At 43.2% G+C, this 18,901-nt stretch overlaps 2 protein-coding genes across 4 annotated transcripts; both read right to left on the bottom strand.

The window, feature by feature from the left end:
• Positions 1–620: 620 nt before the first annotated feature.
• slif (cationic amino acid transporter slimfast) lies at positions 621–17,123 on the bottom strand. 3 transcript variants are annotated; one of them, XM_017071442.4, is made up of 3 exons: positions 16,951–17,123; positions 1,997–3,127; positions 621–1,927 (listed from the first exon to the last, which is right to left on the bottom strand). In XM_017071442.4, the coding sequence occupies exons 2-3, from the start codon at positions 3,123–3,125 to the stop codon at positions 1,236–1,238; spliced, it is 1,821 nt and encodes a 606-aa protein (XP_016926931.2). In that variant the 5' UTR covers positions 3,126–3,127; positions 16,951–17,123; the 3' UTR covers positions 621–1,235. The 3 variants fall into 3 exon arrangements, with proteins under 3 accessions (XP_016926931.2, XP_016926929.2, XP_016926930.2); XM_017071440.4 differs by lacking the exon at positions 16,951–17,123 and adding an exon at positions 12,663–12,930; XM_017071441.4 differs by lacking the exon at positions 16,951–17,123 and adding an exon at positions 6,107–6,266.
• Positions 17,124–17,290: 167 nt separating this feature from the next.
• Positions 17,291–18,881, bottom strand: Ssl1 (general transcription factor IIH subunit 2 Ssl1). The gene is made up of 3 exons (XM_017071445.4): positions 18,744–18,881; positions 18,352–18,693; positions 17,291–18,300 (listed from the first exon to the last, which is right to left on the bottom strand). The coding sequence occupies exons 1-3, from the start codon at positions 18,806–18,808 to the stop codon at positions 17,391–17,393; spliced, it is 1,317 nt and encodes a 438-aa protein (XP_016926934.2). The 5' UTR covers positions 18,809–18,881; the 3' UTR covers positions 17,291–17,390.
• Positions 18,882–18,901: the final 20 nt, after the last annotated feature.

The raw sequence follows: 18,901 nt of genomic DNA, 5'->3' as shown, positions 1-18,901 counted from the left end.
GCTCTAAAGCGCATAAATTAGTGCCTGGAAAAGATTGAAATAGAGGGAGTTAGGAACAAATCCGGCAAAACAATTGTGTTTCTCAGTGGACGCCTTTGTGGACCATCCAACGCCGGCATTCCTCCACTTGGCATATTCAGGACCCCCAACCAGTCATACATACGAGTATGTGCTGCGAGTGTGTGTTTGTTTGCATTAGCCGAGCCACTTTTGTCTGGCTTTTTGGCTCTGAGCTGCGATTTTTTCGACCCGCCCCGACTATTTACTCTTGAAGTTTCCCAAGGCTTAGAAATCAGAGCGGGGGAGGTGGAGAGCCGAGGGGAGGCCAGATTCTTTGCCATTTAACTAAGCCGGTTAGCAAACAGAGTGGATTCTGCACCCGAAACTCTACGGCAGACCAAGTCCAAGTTGCCAAAAAGAACGCTCCAAAAACTGCACAAGCCCAAGAAGAAGTTTCCACTCTGGGGCTGAGTGCCCCCACAGTGCGAAAGAATGGAGCTCGGGGACTGCAGCAGCTTCTGGATAAATATTTATGAGCTCCAGTACCGATCTCGTCTCAGGACCCGAGGAATTGTCTGTGCTGTCCAGGCGCACATCTCAATTAAACAAGCCCCACACGGTATGTTGAACAGCATTGCGTTTTTAATAAACAAGAAAGGGGCAAAATTCGTTTCTGTTTTGGCTAATAATAACAAATGTGGGAAGCTTAGCAGCTAAAGAGCTTAAACACTACGTGCGGCAACGGCTGTGCGGGTTGCACGCGTACCTGCGATGACATCCATATGATACAAATTCCATTTACATGGTTACATAACGATTGTAATTGTGACAAATATACAAAACGCGATCAATACTACTCTATATATGTGGGTATATTTACAGATATCACAACAAAATAGGGCATTGCAGCTGAATCGTTTGGGTTGGTTAAAAGTTGGGTAGGTTTTGGTAAAATGGGATAGAAGGATGAAATGGTAAAATAGAGTCTGTTTTGAGCTCTCTCTAGAAGTCCTGAGGCGCACAGAAATAACAGATCCGCTCTGGCTGGCAATAAGGCGGTCAGTGGACGGATCCATTTAATTTCCATACGCAATCTATTCATCTCTCTCACATAAACGTGCTAGCTAAGAAGGCAGAGGAGTCTTTGTTCTATTCAGAGGAAGATGCAAAATCGGATGAAGTTCAAGCAGTAGGGGGCTATAGTTATAATACTAGGGTGGAAGCCCTTGAGGCCCCTACAGCTTCTCGGAGAACTCGTAGGGCGGTGGCTGCTTGCCGTTTTCCACCTTGCAGTCAGGCTCGAAGGCGGGGTTCTCGTGCTGGCCCTGGTGCTGCATCGCATTGGCCGCCACCTCGGCGTGGTTGCGTGCCCTGGCTATCTGCGTGGAGTTCCGCATGCCGTAGCAGAAGTAGATCACGTAGCCGATCACGATCCAGATGAGGAAGCGGATCCACGTGTTCAGGTCCAGCTGGAACATCAGGTACAGATTCGCGAACACGCTGAGGCAGGGCACGAACGGCACCAGAGGCACCTTGAAGGTCAGCTCGATGGTCGACACCGGCTGCATGCCGATCACCACGCAGATGAGGATCAGCACGAGGCCCACCAGGCTCAAGGCCACAATGCCGCCGGTGTTGTCCAAGTCGAAGACCTTCTGCAAGGAGCACCACACGAGGCAAAAGATGGCAAACACCACGATGCCTACCTTGGTGATGGCCGAGGTCATCGAGTTGGGCTCGCGGAAGGAGTTGCCGTTGAAGAACTGCCGGAACACGTTCGGGGCCTTCACGGACACCAGCTTGGTCATCTCCTCGTCCTGGTAGCGCAGCACGAGCACGCAAATTGCCACGATGGTGTAGGCGAGCAGGGTTCCGATCGACATCATGTCCACCAGCTGGTCCAGGTTGAAGAGGAGGGCCATGATCGCTGGGGGAGGAGAAGACAGAAGAAGTCAGACGTCGCCTAGACGGAGACACCTCAGGGACTCCTACTCACATGCAAAGATACCGGACACAATAGTGGCCAGGAGCGGGGTCTTCGTGTAGCTGTGCACCGTGGATAGTTTCTTGAAGAGGATACCGTCCTTGCCCATGGCGTAGAGGATGCGTGGCAGTGGGAACATGGCGCCCAGCAGACTGGTGCAGAGCGCAAACACCGCGCCGATGGTCACGATCCACTTAATGGTGAACCAGCCGACCTCATCGAAGGCGTGCGGGAAGGGAGCGTCCTTGTCCTGCATATAGTAGGGCAGCATCATGGTCAGCACCGTGGACACACCGAAGTAGGAGAGGAAGATGATGATCAGCGACACCACGATCGACAGCGGGATGTTGCGCTTGGGGTTGATGGCCTCCTCGCCCGTGGTGGCGATGCAGTCGAAGCCCACGAAGCCGTAGAAGCACTTGGCGGCCCCGGCCATCACTCCCGCAATGCCGAACGGCATGAAGCCACCTGTGCCGAAGCCCTCGGGGACTTCGTTCTCGGGGATTCGCCAGTTGTCGGCGTCGGCATTCATGGCCCCGGCCACCAGGACAATGGCAATGGTGACCAGGTTGACCGTGGTGAAGATGTTGTTCAGGAAGCTGGACTCCTTGGCACCAAACGCCAGGATGCACGCCAGCAGCAGCACCATGCCGAAAGACAAAAAGTCCGGGTAGTCGCCCAGGAAGTCCACGTCGATGTGCATCGACTCGTTTAAGGCCTTCGACATGTTGTTGTCGATCAGCGAGTCGAAGTAGCCGCTGAGGCCACGCGCCACGGAGGCCGTGCCAATAACGTACTCCAGAATGAGGTTCCATCCTATGGTGAAGGCCACGAACTCCCCAATGGTCACATAGCTGTACACATAGGCGCTGCCCGCCTTGGGCACTCGGGCTGCGAACTCCGCATAGCAGATTCCGGCAAAGGCGGATGCGATGGCCGCAATCAGGAAGGAAATGGTAACCGCTGGCCCGGCTATGTTGTAGGCCACCTGGCCGGCTAGGACGTAGACCCCCAGTCCCAGAGTACTGCCCACTCCCAGGGCCGTCAGGTCAAAGAGGTTCAGGACCCGCGCCAGCTGGGACTCGCCTTCATTCACATCGTCGGTCTTGCGACGCGTCAGTGCCTTCCACAGGTTGGTCATGGCTGTGGAGAAACGGATGTAGAAACACTTCGGTCAAATGTTGTCCAGGTCAAGTTGTCAACAACTAGCATATCTTATCTGCTATCCCCAACTCAAGACCGATTCCATATTATAATTTACTGTCGACTAAAAATAGCCGTTTATCAAAATCATTCACTAAATAGGCGCCAGCGTAAGCCGATAGAAGCAATTCGTACACAATCTTGGAACGAATTTCATTTCACAAGTAAATTAGTTGTTTTATCTTTATTTTTTTAGCTTTGCCTCGGTTCAATGGAGGAATTCGTTAATCTAAACTGGTCGTGCAAAGTACAATCACTCGTGCTCTGGTAATTAATGATCGTTGAATACACTTCTGCAGCTGTCATTGAAATGTTTCTTACTTTGTGTTTTGCATTGGCCGTGTACTTACGTTGTACAAACAATACACAGAGAAAAACCTTCTAAATCTTTAAAAAATCTATTCCAAACAAGAGGGAAAGCTACAGATCCTCGACTATCATATATCAGTTAACTAATTTAACTAATTAACTAATGTTCCGATATAAGTTTTTTCTGGCCATCCGATAGATATTGACAAATATATAAAATAAAATTGGCGTTTGAGCGTGGCACATCGGGATAAAAACTTGCGCTGCGTCGAAAATTCTAGAATCTATATGCTTAATCCCATCTCTTTAACTTTTATAATTTCCAAGATCACCGCTTTCACACGGACAGACAGTCGGATATAGCTAGATCAATTCGGCTTGATTCTGATAAAGGATATATTTTATAGGGTGGGAAACGCTTGCCTTTCCTGTTACATCACATACTTTCCAAAGAATACAATACACCCTTGAAGTATACGAGTAACACTATAAAAATAAATTTTTCATTTAAGTATAATGACATCCTTTTAGAAAATGTTGAAAGTTAAATTATAAAGAGTGTTTTTTAGTGTTGATTTAACCCAATGAACCGGTTTTTAGATAGCAGTTAAACTTCGCTGTATATATCAATGTTATTTGTCAAGTAAATCGTGGCATAAAATTCAAATTTCAGCCTATCGGTATAAATGAATTTAAAACTTGGATCTTTTGGTTTGTCAGCATTATTTTAGGGCCCACCTTTTTCGGATCAAATATTGGCAGTTAGTCTGTGAAGTACTATCAATATAGTTAAAGAGTAAGCAGTATTTATTACCTCCAATAGGAAGAGGATCTTTGTGAATATTATAACCAGATACCATTAAACATACTAGACTAGTTTATATGACAGTTTAGACAGATCATAAGGTTCCGACGACTACTTAAGAACATTTATGTATATACTTGTTAGTATACCAGATATGTATGTTCTTCGAAATCTTTTATATTCCTAAAAACCCCGGCAAGGGATTAAAATATTTAAGAATGACAAAACAAAATTTCAATAATTGTTTTAATACGTGTCAAACTTATGGGGCCCTTTCTATTGGGAAATAGCTCAGGAACGTGAACGTGCTTTTCTTCTAAAGCAAATAATCTTATGGGCCACACCGCAGTCTTGCATATTACAAAAGCTTCACCTTAGGCTTTTAGAAATTGTCGGATTTTAAGTGGAATAGTTTTTTTAATACAATTTTACGAATTTATTCTACAATTAGATTAGGCTTACATATAATATGATTTTTAAGAACCATTTTTAGAAATTCAAATGTGGCTTGAAATCGTATTTTGAAAAACCGAAAAAATTCTTCCTTCAACTTTGTAGAAAAAGTAATAACAAGTATGAAAAGCTATTATTATTATTTATAAATAACGCACACTGACAGAATTTTACTTCAGTAAAATAGATTTTATTATGCTAAAAAATGCCAATTTACTAAGACCAAACTCCCTTAAGTCTAATCACTAAAAAGATGGACATCCCCAGGGCATAAAGCTATTCATAGGTTTTATAATTTAATGCAATAACGATTATTTCTCGCTTTCGTGTTTTGGCAGTTGCTAATCTCTATCGAAAATCTTAGTCATAATGAATATTTACAACGTTGTCGGCCTAATCAGTCTAATCATTTCACAATTTTTAGCTTTACCCAACCCCCATCAGCCGATAAGCCACTGAAGCACGCGCCAGGCTTTATCTTATCGGGCAAGGTTCAATGTAGGAAAGGCAGATTAACCCACAAAATTGCTGTAAGTCCGAGGACCAACTGACGCGACGTTCAAGAGGGCTGGAGATTGGATGGCTTAGATTTCGAGGGTGCCAAGCGAAAGTCAGCCTTCATTCTTCCGAGAATCGGAGATAGCTTTCGCTGTTGCCCGTTGAAAAGTGCGAGTACTCGCAGTCGCACATGCCGGGAAGTGTAGTGGTTACAAGTTTATAGCCAACACCACGCAGTGATATTATAAACCTGTTTCTGCGGCCTTATCTATCGGCGAAGGCTGGCATCTAAACTGCAAAAATAAGACTCCGAGCTGGAGCCAATAAGCATAAGTCTTAAATAGTCCACGAGAAGGTCAACTATACTGCTACATTCATAGATTTATGGTATGTATAGGTCATTAAAGCCCAATTAATTATAAATCGTCGTTAGAACGCGCTGTTTGGAATATCAAGGCAAAAGCACAGCCCAATTTCAATAAATCTTATTTTTTGTTGCAAACTATAAAAAGAAATCGCTGTCTATGCTTATAAGGCAATCTCAAGTTCGCCACTTCTTAAAGCCAACTATTCCCCATCACGCTGTGATGGCGTGAATTTTATTCTTTCAGGTATTTTTTATAATTATTGTTAAAAAAGCTCACGTTGGCCGGGGTTGCAATTATAAATTACACAATTATATCAGCCCGCAATTAACTTTATGATCATTCTCTTTGCTTTCAGGCGGATTGGGGATTAGCCGTGAAGATAAAAAATCTAAGCACCAGTTGCCGAGACCGATTTGTTCACAAGTCGAAACATAGTCCCTGCCATACAGGGAGTGTTTCGCATCCTGACACCTGAAATTCACATACTTTTTCACTCTTTTTTCCGCAGGCTCAAGTCGAATGTCGCACCGTTTCACTTCAGTTTCGCCAAACTCCCAAAAGGCTGACAAAAATAACTGCCGATCAAGTTACCGCGCGCGTCGCGCTCCAAAGTGCTTCTGATCGTCGACCGCTGCTGCCGGATCGGTTAAAGCTTTGGTTTTCGCATTTGGCCGACGCGTCGGCAGATTGTTAACAACTTTTTCCCAACGAAACGAAAGCAGCGTCGCCCTGGGTTTCCGGTTCAATCCGATTCGCTCCCTAGGTCGTTTTCATATTCATTTTCGGAGCGGTACATGGGTTCGGCCGAGACCGGGGACTCCGAGACTCGGACTTGAAGCCGTGTGTTGAACTCGGCCAACAACTCCCAATTACATAAATATAGCCTCCGATAGCGGGTGCTGGCAGCTGCACTTGCCTCGCCGGCCTGACGTCACCGCGATAAGCTGTTTTCCACCTGAAATTCGAGCGACGGCTCGTGCCATTGATTAGCCATTGTCGAGCCGTTCGGGCCCACTCTATTTGGGGCTTGTTGTACAGACAGCCGCGGCCCTCGCCCCTCGCCCCGCGGCCGTTGGGCACGTTCGAACGCCTAAAAATGCGAGCCGAGCGAGCTTTGCCACCGTTAGCCATGGATTTCAGCCGCGAACTCGGCGAAATCAAGATGCCCGCAAGTCGCCTAGAATGCCAGCCATTGAGGCGCGCGTGGCCGTGATCGCGATCGCCTGCCACTCGACCTTGACCCAGTTGGGCGGCATCCTCCTGGCACGCAACTCCAAGCCCGAAGACTCTGAATCGTTCTGGAAACAGCTGCCAGCCGAGCTGCTAGTGTGTTCAGCTGCGCTGGCTCTTCGGATCTATGAAACAATTTCACACGCGCAGCTCGGTTATTTTCCATGCCTCGACTTGGCCTGGACGGCTCTTCGGCGGGCGCGAGTCACCAATCAAAACAAACTTATCGGGCTGGCTTCTTGGAGCTGGCTTTGCCTCCGGAGCTCCGATTTCGAATTCCAAGCAGCGGCCAGAGCCCCATGACCAATGACTTGTCAAGACACTTCTTGACTGCAAAGCCCGGGCCCCAAAACAGACGGGACTGGCTCTCAAGGGGCGGGGGGTGTGAGTGCGGCTGCGGCTGTGGGCAGTCAAACTCGAAAATCAAATCGCGCCGCCGCTAACATCTGAATATCTCGTTTGGCAGTCCATAGTCCAACAGTAGGCCTACTTTTCTGCAGCAAGACATTGATGCGAGTCTCGAAGCTGCGATTACATGTGTGCCAATGCAACTCGAGGGGTGGGCGTGAATAAATTAACATCGAAGTCCCAACGTCTCTGTTTGACGTGCCATTAACACCCAGCCGTACCACTCTTCTCGGTTCTGTGAGACACTTTGACGTCAGATGGCCGTGCTGGGACGTCACTGGTGCCCGGTAAACGATGGCCAGAGATGGAGTAATTGATCGCTAATTCGATTCGATTGCCTGCAAATATTTGAGCCACCCATTGACTGTGGATAAATATTTTCGCACCTCTGCAGGCGTTTTTGCGGGCGTATTTGGGGTTCGGGCTCGAAACCCCGAGTCATCGTTACCACGAAGGCACATTCCGTGTCCGATGTGGAGCAGCTGTCAGCCGATATCGTTGGGATTGTGGAATGCCCGATCGGTTTATGATCCGCACAATATATTTGCTCTTTAATTTATGACCCCTCAACTGGGGTCTAGCTTTTACGAGCCCGCCTCGATTGCGTTCGGACGGCCGACCTGTCCCCACTAGCACACTTTCCTAAGCACTTGAATGGGTCGAGCAATGGAAACTCCATAAACACTTCCTTTCGCACTTTTCACTACTTTATGGCCCACAATTGGCAAAGGATTGTAAATATCTTCTCAATTTTATTTCATCTTTTCTTTTGCTCGATGGGATCATAGTGTGTTTATAGCGCTCCCCAGACGGACCATAAAAATTAGTCAAATTGTATAATCCCGAGAGTTTTGGAGCATACAAACATCTGTGCATACGTTATCTACCCCGGTTGGCAGATTAATCGCTCGAGAATTTTCGGGCTGCGAAAATGCCAGAGGCAAGACGAGGCACTCATGCGTTGGCTTAGTGCAAAGTCGGCCTCTGCTGTGTCGGCGGTGCCATATAATTTCATTCGCCTAATATCTGATGCAATTAAAGTAGGCCCTCATCCATTTGGCAAGACTCGCGATAAGAGATAACTGCACTCAAATAAGCAATTCCCCTGTTGTATTTGTTCCACTTGGCCGCGACTCGTGAGTTCACCTGATAAGAAAAAGGGAGAGAGTGGTGCCCAGTTCTGGAGCCACTATCTTCAGCTGTATCTGGCATGGTGTTTATCAACTTTAAAGGAGGTGTAGCCTCGAAAGAGTCGGGCGAAAGACAATGAATGGGATTTAAATATGACCAGTGGAGACCCCTTCCCTTTCATCTGTGGGCGTTAGAGTGGGCGTGGCACTTTGCTGAGACAATCTAGACATGAGCAGACAGACTGACTGGCTGACATGGCTTCATCCAGGTCAAAATGTATATACTTTATAGGGTCGGAAACGCTTCCTTCCACCTGTTACATACCTCCCGATGAATGCTTCATACCCCATTACTAAGAGTAATGGGTATACAAATCTAAAAGATAAAAGCAAGCTATAAGGCAACATTCTTTTCCATTATCTACAGTTTTGAGGCTCGCAGACTGTATTGACAAGAATAAATAACAATGGGTAGACAGTACACTTAACATTGATTGATTGGGGCAATCAACACTTTCTACAACTTATCACTATCGTACAATACGATTAGGCGTTAATATAGGGTAATTTCCGCCCGGGTTCAATGCTGTGCATTTGGCTAAGCGCGACCCTAAGGTAGACCTTAATTACTCCGGAGTCAGTCAACTCGTTGAATTTTTCGGTTGTTTCAGAAAGTTTCAATGCGCCGCGGGAAGAACATTTCGCTACTTCATATTTTAACTAATTCTCATTAGCCGACGAAGGTGGGGACGGAGCACGGCTTGTTGGGAAGCCTACCTGCCTATAACAATGGGTTCTGTTTTAATGCGGCTTGTTGAGTGCTCAGTGTTGCTTGCAAATTGTTTGTGACTTTGAAGCACCGCATGCGGCTGCCTTTTTATTGGACGAGGGGAGCTTGGGTGGAGGGGTTTTCTTGACTTGACATTCGCAGACGCAGTTGCAATTGCAAGGGGTTACTCGTCGAACTAACTATAGAAGTGAAGAACCTGCTTGGCTGGGTGCGCTAAAAAGCCAGTCAAATGGAAGGCAGAGAAGCGGGGATCTAGTGGCACGAGTTTCCACACGGTGAATCACAGCCATCTCAGACTAATCAGAAGCATATATCAATTCAGATTAATCACACAAAGTATCGTTATCACCAGTAGCGCTTACAAGGTATATACATGGTACTTGAAGTTTCTAAATACTACACCAATTCCAGAAAACGGTTAAGATTGCCTGTTGAAATGGTTGATTGAAATCTGATTTTGTGGACAACAACAAATCACTTCTAGTCCTGACCAGATTATTTTATCAGCTCCGTTAATCACCCTGAGTTTGCAAAGCGGTTACCAAGTGGCAATTATCAAAATTTAGCGATGCGAGAGACCCCTAAATCATCTGCCCTGCAAACTAGGCCTTCAGCACAGTAAACTCGAAGTGCAGATTATTATGGCCAACGCTTAAGTTAACTACCAATGGATTAACACAGTCTCACCTAAAAATAATACAAGAGAGAACGCTATAGTCGATTCTATCGACTATTAAATAGCCGTTACTCCGCTAAGGGGAGTGCGAGGGAGAAGGAGATATGCAAGCAGCAAGATTGCACATTTTATTTGCTTTTATTTTAGCTTTTATAGTTTCCGAGATCTGAGATTTCATTCGGACGGACAGGCAGGCGGACATAGCTAGATCGACTCAGCTAGTCCAGATTAAGCATATACATCCTTTATAGGTTCGGAAACGCTTCCTTCTACCTGTTACATGTTTTCCGACCAATCTGCAAGATACACTCAAAATAAAATGTAACCTACAATTTTCTAAAGCGTTACTTAAATATAGGAAATGGTTACCATAAAGTAGAATTGCCCTCAAAACAAGAAAAAGCGTCCTTATATCTAGAAATTATTTTCTGAAAAATAGAAAGGATACGGCTTAAAACATTTTGTTTTGCATTGCCTTTTGTAAACATGAATACTTTAACCATACAATGATTATTAACCTAAGCAAGAAAGGAAGTTAACTTCGGCAAGCCGAAGTTTTACCCTTGCAGTTAGAACTATTATATTTAATTCGAAATTCTTAAAAATACAAAAATGATATTCCCAATAATATAAGATAATATGTCTAAAAACACTGAAGCTATAATTTGTTTCATATTATTTTCCCACCAATTTTCCGATCGTTCCTATGGCAGCTTTATGATATAGTCGTCCGATTTTGATCAAATTAAATTCGAAACTCAGAACTAATTAAAAATGTTATTTCCAAGCGTAGTAGGTTATATGTTAAGAAACACCAAAGATATAATTTTGAAAAAATTTTTCGAATATTCCTATGGAAGCTGTAAGATATAGTTGTCCGATCCGGATGGTTCCGACTAATATACTACCTACAAAAGAAAAAAGACTTTTGGGAAAGTTTCAGCCCGATAGCTTTAAAATTGAGAGACTAATTTGGGTAGAAACGGACGGACAGACGGACATGGCTAGATCGACTCGTCTAGTGATGCTGATCAAGAATATATATACTTTATGACTGAATCATAATAACCTCTTCAAGGGTATAAGAATATAAATATTTGTTTTTGCATGGTCTGTCGTACCCAAAGTATATATATTCTTGATTCAGCATCACTGGACGAGTCAATCTAGCCATGTCCGTCTGTCCATTTCTACGAAAACTAGTCTCTCAGCTTTAAAGCTATCCGAATGAAACCTTCCCGAAAGTCTAATTTCTATTGCAGGTAGTACATATACAAGTCGGAACGAGCCGGATCGGACAACTATATCCTATAGCTCCCATATGGGTGATCAAAAAAATATTTTTTTAAAAAGATAAGTTATAGCTTGGTTGTAATGGTGACATAACTTTTTATCTTGGGAATATCATTCTTTTAATACTTCAGAATTTCGTATACAATTTTTTGAAAATCGGATGACTTTATCATACCGTTATATTTAGATTTCGGTAAACATACCCGGTTATTAATTAAAACGCTGAGATCTCGGAAACTTTAAAAGCTAGAATGTTAAGACTTGGTATGCAGACTCTTGGGCTTAATTTTTAAATGTTATCCTTAATCGACTCGGTACGCCTTCCCCGGAGTGGTCTCTTGAGTTAAGAAGTTAATCGGAGCCAAATCAGGCGAATACGGTGGCTGCGGAACGATTATAGGTCGAGTTATTGGCGAAATGGGCACGAAGAACGAGTGAACCAGTTCTGGGCCCATAATTCAGGTCTCTTTAGACGAATTGCTTTACGCAAACGATGCATAGCGCTCAAATTATAATCCCTATTTACAGTTTTTCCGGGCGGAAGAAATTCATAGTGCACCACACCACGAAAATCGAAAAAACGGTCATCATGACCTTGATTTTTGAACTTTCGGTCTGGCCTCTCCTTTAGAACAATACTCGCTTGATTGGTCGTTTGTTTCAGGGTCGTAAGCATAAATCTAAGTCCTGATAGTCAGAAAGAATTGATTCACACACATCAACGCGATGACTTTTTGCTAGAAATTGAGCGCTTTCGGTCAAAAAATTGAAAAATGCACTCTTGGTGGTTTGGTAAATATACATATAACACATAAGGACACTGACATCAAATTTGGCCATATGTCATTAGCATAACTCAAGAAAAAAATGTTGCCCGAAATGTTGGGCCCGCGAAGTTTACATTGAAAATTCACCTTACTTTTTGCCCAAATTAGTATAGCGACTAATTTTGACTTTTTAAATGAAGACTCGAAATTGTTTTACAACTTTTTCGAAAAGAATATTATCTTTCGAAAATCTTAGGGTAAGACAAAAAATATATATAATATATGCCACATGACAAACTGTTTTTCAATAACTAATATATAAAAACTGTTGCAAAAACGAAAAGAAACAATTAAGTTGCATCAATTTTATGCAAAAATTTTTAAAGAAATGTTTTTCGATATAAAGAACAATGTTTGTAGCAGCAAACTAAATATTTAAACATTGTATTCAGGTTTTGCTCCTGAAAAAATACAGTTACTTCTGAAAATAATGGTAAACTTGCCAACAAATTAACAACCTTGCATATTGTTTCCATTATTATTTCCATCAGAGTACATATGTTATATTTAGCGACGAAAAGGCTCTCGTGAAAATAATTCTGTTATTAAATGGAATAAGAGTAACACAATGATGTCATATATGTATGCCAGCAATGTGTGAAGAACAAAAACAAAAAGAAAGTCGAAGGGGTAATACAAATTCAGAATAATGGAAAAAGGTACAACGACTCTCCAAAACCGGAATTACCGTAGTTATGTACAACTTTCTGGGTTTCAGGTTCAATATATGTACATATGTAACTTTTGCTTTATGTAAAGCAGCGCGGATCGAGATTACAGCAATCGACAGTCAAACGAAACTTTATTCGAACTAATTTTCGTAAATCATTCGCGCTTTTATTTATACTTTAAGCCCGCAATCGAGGCAAGGGACAAAAACACAAATTAATTAAACTCTCCTCCCCGCACGGTCCACGCGACCTGTATTGAGCTCAATGCGAGACAAAGCAAACTGCAATCGAACACCTGAACCGCTCAACTCGTTAGCTAGCGAAGCAAGAGGAAATCTGATAAAACGGAGAGCTTGCGATCCGCGAAGAAAGGAAAGGGACAATACAGTAGGCGTACTCTGCATTATCACATTTAAATTATATAGAAATTATAGAGCAATACCAGGAGTCATTCTTATTCATTCTTCTTTTAGGCCCTTCTTTTTTCAAGAAAATCATTTTTAATTATAAGCCGAAGTTACATTTTGTTTTTATTTTACCTCAATTTACAATCCAACATTTCAAATTTAAATTCATTAATTCAAATTTTGATTGTAAAAATATAATGTAATTATTAAGATTATTATTTAAGAGTGTTAATATTTTAAGAGATTTCACGTCACATTTATAAGTACTATATCGTAAGGTGACTCGACTGTCAGATACCCTTTACTCTGTTTTAAGTTTTAATTGAAATAAAATTTCAAGGCATTTATATTTCTACATTACCGATGCCATCACTACGCCACCTAGCGGAGGGTACTGACCATGCCAAAGCCTGTTTAACTTAGTTAGTCAAAACTTTTAAAATAACAACTTAAGTTTACACTTAAACAAATGCCTCAAATATGTGGCCGCCAGGCAGACTTTAACGTTAAGGGGCGTTAAAGTGGGCGTGCTTGCGCTGCTTAAGAACCCCTAGAATCCGTATACTTAATCCCAACATTCTAGCTTTTATAGTTTCCAAGGTACCAGCGTTCATACGGACAGACAGACAGAGTCGAAAAACGGAAAACGTTTCTCATCTACTTGTTACTTACTTTTTAAAGAGTCTAGTATATCCTTTAACTCAACGATTAACGGTTATAAATTCAGAAAAGTGATAATAAATACCTTTTTAGATGTAAAGAAAGAATGGTGCTACAGAATACCCAGGAATTTAATATTATTTTTGCAATTTATTTCTGCGAGCTTCTATTATTATATGGGCATGACTGATAACCCAGACGCAAAAGAACCGCGTCCTATAAATAAGGGGTTTCCCACACTCCATGGAAAACAGGTTAAGGCTGTCACGTGCCGCCACACACTACAATCAACGAAGTTTAGTTGAAAAACTGCTCACACTTTAATGCAACTCAATGCGGGTAAAAACAACTCCCCGAGGCGTTGCTGGGGGCTAGTCTTTCACGCGGTCCCGCGCCCAACTATTTGCATACGGCATATTTTAAATTAGCAATTCGACATTTATAATTACAAGTTGTGCACACATTTTAAAGTATTTATTTCATAATTGCGTTTGGACGTGTGCTAAAAAAAGAGTATTTACCGACATTAATCGGGTAGTTTTTGTTAAATCCCAGGTTTTTTATCTTTAATTAATGTAGGGTGCGAATTGGGGTGGGAAAATAGGATTATCGTTTTCATTTCAATTGGCCGGAAGTTATTTGCCGTCAGATGCTAATGTTTTTGAGAAACGAAAGAGGAATTTTTGTTGTGGCTTCGACAGCCGTTTATTATTATCGTACACAAAAAACAACTATAATGTTAATTTATGTTTGTTTGTAAAACAACGGCTATAAAGAAATAAAAAGGCTCTTGCCGGCCGAACTCTAATTTAATTATGAAACGATTTAAGCAACACAATATAATGTTCGCTAAAAATTTGCTAATAAGCACTCCACGCCCTTTTCGCCATCCAATTTATTCGATTAGCAATATTTAAAATTAAGCCAGAAATATATGGGCTCGATTTGAGCTCAGGGCACATCCCCCAAAAATAAACACAATGCTAATACGGCTTTCCTGCCTTCCGTTTCATCGTTACAACTGCCTGCCTTTGATTTAATTAAGAATTCGCTTCGGCTGCCTAATTATTCATCACTTCAATTTATTGTCTCTGAAGTCGGCTTCCAGGCATTATATTTTAATCAGAGATGGCAAGTTACAAGATATTCCAAACAATTTCAGCCAACTTTTGAACAAAGCAAATAGCTTTGCCAAAGGCAGCCAATCAATAAGTTGTCTGCGATGGAAAGTATCTCTAGACTTCCGTCGCGGAAGAACACGCCATGAGAAATAACTTAACGAGTTATTAACCGCAAGGAACTTTTCAGCATCGAAGTCTGCCCAGCTCCCTTCTTATCCTCCTCTACATTTTGCATTCTACGCTTTCATCAAGAGCCCTCGCCAAATTAGAGAACACACTGTGGTAGTTATTTCCGCATAAATTTATATTGCGCCTAAATTTTGGTTAGTTATCCCTGGACAGCTTTGAATAAATTTGGCATTTTCGCCAGCATGACGGAAAACTAGAACAGCCCACGAATTCTTTACTCCCTCAATTTAGCACAACGCAATCGGCCTTTAATTACCGCGAATCCTCCCACAAAGGAACCTATTTCACTGTAATTAAGACAGATATTTATTATCTGATTCATTCCACTTTCACAAATAATTATCACAGGCGATTTGTGATTGTGATTTCTCGCTTTTGTGTGGGGTGCGATGCGGAAACGTCTTTATATTGCTCAAATGCATACGTTAGTACGGGTAAATTAATGTCAGCTGGTATGATACTGGGCTAGTCAGTAATTAACGAGGTAGACAGACTAAACTGTCTGACTGTTGCTTAACTGCGAGTCGCGTTCTAAATGAGCTTCTGTGGAAGAATATTATTCAGATTGGTTGCGGTACCCAAGAAATGATTGTTATCTGGTCTGCCGACTTGTCAGCTAAAGTGCGTATTTTTAGAACGTACTTGCGATAGTTATTCCTCTTACTCGTAGCGTATAAAGGTATACCGTATTTTGGAGAAAAGTAAGTAACAGGTAGAGGGAAGAGTTTTCGACTACAGCATATATATTTTTTATTATGATCACTAGCCTAGTCGCACGCTGTGATCTCGGAAAATATAAAAGCTATACAGCTAGATTTTAGATTTAGATTCCTTTAAGGAATCGCAGCTAATAGCTGCGTATTCATCGCCAAGTTTTACACTTATAAAGCGCCCCCATGAACGCCGATATTTCGGAAACTGTAAAACTTGATAGTTGATATTAGGCATGCAAATAATAGAAATTCACGTCCACAAACCGACAAAACTGTTACTCCCAAATTTTTGAAGATGACAACTAAAAATGCATTTCATTTTCACAATACCTACCGTCAAAATTGTTAAAATCTGACCATTACTTAATAAGATATGATTACGCCAGTCACTAGCAAGAACATCGTCAATGTTGTAACAGCCAGTAGATAAGTGTACAATGTAATGTAGGCCAAATATAAAAATTTATGTTCCTTCGTCTCTACCCGAGGATATATTTTTATTTTGAAGTAGGTTAGCTGAGTAACGGGTATGTTATAGTCGAAGCACTCGACATTAGCGTTCTCTCTTGCTTTAATAGTGAATTCAAACAGCCAAAATTACCAACTTTTCAAGTTGCGTATTTGAAAGATGTAAAACCTGAACCACTAACTTGCTTTTTAAATAAATTGTGTTTATAGGGATGCTTAATTAAACCACTTAACAATTCAATTTAATTCCACTGATTTACTAATTATTGAAATTAAATCTATCATGTTCTTTTTTACCTTTGCATTGAAGATTATTTGATAGTTTTTGATAGAAATTTAAAAATCAATGCATTTGAAAAAGCAACACGATAGTAAACGGGAATGAACAAATAATCAATATTTTATACATTATAGGGCAAAAAGCTTTCCTCCTTGTTTCAAATATTGTCATGAATCAAGAACATTTAACTTCTCTAGTTTGCTTAACTTCTCTATGCTTTGAAGACAAGGCAAACAGGACCAAGTACAAATGAAGATCGTAAAACACTTCCAACGCCATAGGAAATATATGTATTAATGCCAATAGTACAGCTTTATAAAAGGCTCTAACTCTTCACTTAAATGATTAACATGTAATAAATTAATCAATAACTGTGGCGGTTAAGCTGGGTTCGAACTAGTTTAATACTAGTTTAATGCAGCGTCATTGATCTCCACCAGTTCTTGATGGGTGTCATAGAGCATTACCTCAACTCCACAACAGTCCTCGTCTAGAACAATGCGATCTCTCTGGGCTGGCTGTGCAAAACCCACACCAACGCCGGGCTAACTTTAATTCAGCTAGTCGTGGCAGCGAAAACACCTGCAGAGGCCGAGAGCTTTGTGATCGAATCGAAACCAAACCCGACCGAATGCGGCAAGCGCTGATGATGAACTCAAACGAGCTGTAGACAAAAGTCCGCCAAGTTGGCATGGAGAGGCACGGAGAACCAACGTTCAAGCAATTTGCTATGAAAATGAGCGGATTTGACAACGGCCATAATTTTCATACGCTCAGCTTCACAATTATTAAGCATAACACCAGATCTTAATTGATACAACTCACGTACACCGGTACGAATTGAACTGTATTGGTTTTGCCCTAAATGCGTAGTTGGAGTTCGTTATATCTATCTACAGAAAGTCAGTTACATGCCGAACTGGGCGCGCTGCTTGGAAGTCCCCGGGTGCGCATCATCCTGGTCGGACTTGGCGCTCTGCTGATAGACCAGGCCGTCCACGCCAGGAATCGTATTGCATCCCACGCAGGCGTGTAAGGTCTCGTGGATGAAGACGTCGCAGTCGACGCAGAAGAACTGTTTGCAGAATCCGCATTTATAGACGACTTTATCGGCGACCTTGTCTGCCACCTGCCCGAGGGCCTTGAAGCAGGCGTAGCACTCCCTGACCCCGCTGTCGCGGTCTGAGGAGGAGGCCGGCATTGCCTCAAACGGAAGTTCCTCAAAGTTAGGCACCGGAAACAGGTGGTGATAGGACCGCGCCAGGTGCGGCGCCGAGACTAGGGTGAGTCCGCAGGATTGACACTCGACGGGGAGCTCGCAGTATTTGCTGTTGCACTGCGGGCAATGGTGACCAGTGGTGCACAGTTCGCTGGGCTCCTCCAGGTTTCCTATGTGGCACATGCACATGGACAGCGGCGCGTCCTTGCCCTCCACCTCGTTTTTGGTATGAGGAAAACCCATACGAATAAGCGAATAGTGCTGGGTCTTCGCGGCGGGCGGTGGATCCACCTGGGACATAAGCTGGTCGCGGAAATGGGCGTCATCCAGAACAGCCCCAAAAGTACCCATCGTCTGCTGTGTGAGGTAGCGGGCCACGTGAATCTCGGCCGACAAGGAGATTACCGAGCAACGAATGCCCTCCTTCTTCAGCTCGTCGATGGTGAGGTTGATGTCCACTGGATCACAGGTGGTTAACGAACCCATTATAATGACGATCTCGCGGGATGCGTGGGAGGGGACAACCTTCAGCGTTTTCAACGCTAGATCCAGGCCGTTTTGCAGCGACGGTTCGCTGGTCAGGGAGACGTTGGCCAAGCTGAAACAATACGTGAATGAGTTGGAAATAGAGCAATGAATCGGAACCCACCCCTCCAGCGCCTTGAGGTGAACGCGCGACGTCCCGGTGAGCTCGGTCACCTTCTCCGCCCGCTTGGCCTTCAGCGCTATGATGCCCAGCTGGCTGATGGGGTTCTGGTCGAAGAACTCCTCGATGAACACCTCCAGCAGCTTCACGGTGCAGCGCAGTCGCGTAGGCTTCAGGTCCGGCACGCTCATGGACTCAGAGCAGTCCAGCACGAGGAACAGATGCCGCATCATGCCCAGGCGGTTCTGCTTGGTCTTTTGAGCCTGCCGCTGGCGCTTTGCCTTCTGAATGATCTCCGCAATGGCTCCATCCAGCTGGCCGTCCTCGTCGTCTTTGATCGCCTCCCTAAAAATATTGATCGTAAGTGCGCTCACATCACCTCACGCTTCGCTCACCAGGTCTTTTCGTAGCCCGTCTCCCAGCGATACTCCTTCTGGTCATCCTGCTCGTCGTCGGCCATTATTGCAGTTCTGTTGTACTACTTGGAATCGAATTGAATAAATTAAACAAACCCCAACAGAGGCACCGGCAAATTATACAGTGTGTACACACC

Source organism: Drosophila suzukii, chromosome 3 (genome assembly GCF_043229965.1).
Source record: "Drosophila suzukii chromosome 3, CBGP_Dsuzu_IsoJpt1.0, whole genome shotgun sequence".
NCBI lineage: Eukaryota > Metazoa > Arthropoda > Insecta > Diptera > Drosophilidae > Drosophila > Drosophila suzukii.
The sequence above is the reverse complement of the archived record's forward strand: the minus strand, read 5'-3'. Positions and strand labels throughout refer to the sequence as shown.

Bases quoted from the DNA above. Each gene is read 5' to 3' on its own strand.
- Ssl1 (XM_017071445.4), bottom strand. From the start codon at position 18,808: ATGGCCGACGACGAGCAGGATGACCAGAAGGAGTATCGCTGGGAGACG. The intron at 18,694-18,743 runs GTGAGCGAAGCG...CAATATTTTTAG, and splicing joins ACGGGCTACGAAAAGACCTG to GGAGGCGATCAAAGACGACG. The intron at 18,301-18,351 runs GTGGGTTCCGAT...GTATTGTTTCAG, and splicing joins CACCTCAAGGCGCTGGAGGG to CTTGGCCAACGTCTCCCTGA.
- slif (XM_017071442.4), bottom strand. From the start codon at position 3,125: ATGACCAACCTGTGGAAGGCACTGACGCGTCGCAAGACCGACGATGTG. The intron at 1,928-1,996 runs GTGAGTAGGAGT...CTCCTCCCCCAG, and splicing joins TGTGTCCGGTATCTTTGCAT to CGATCATGGCCCTCCTCTTC.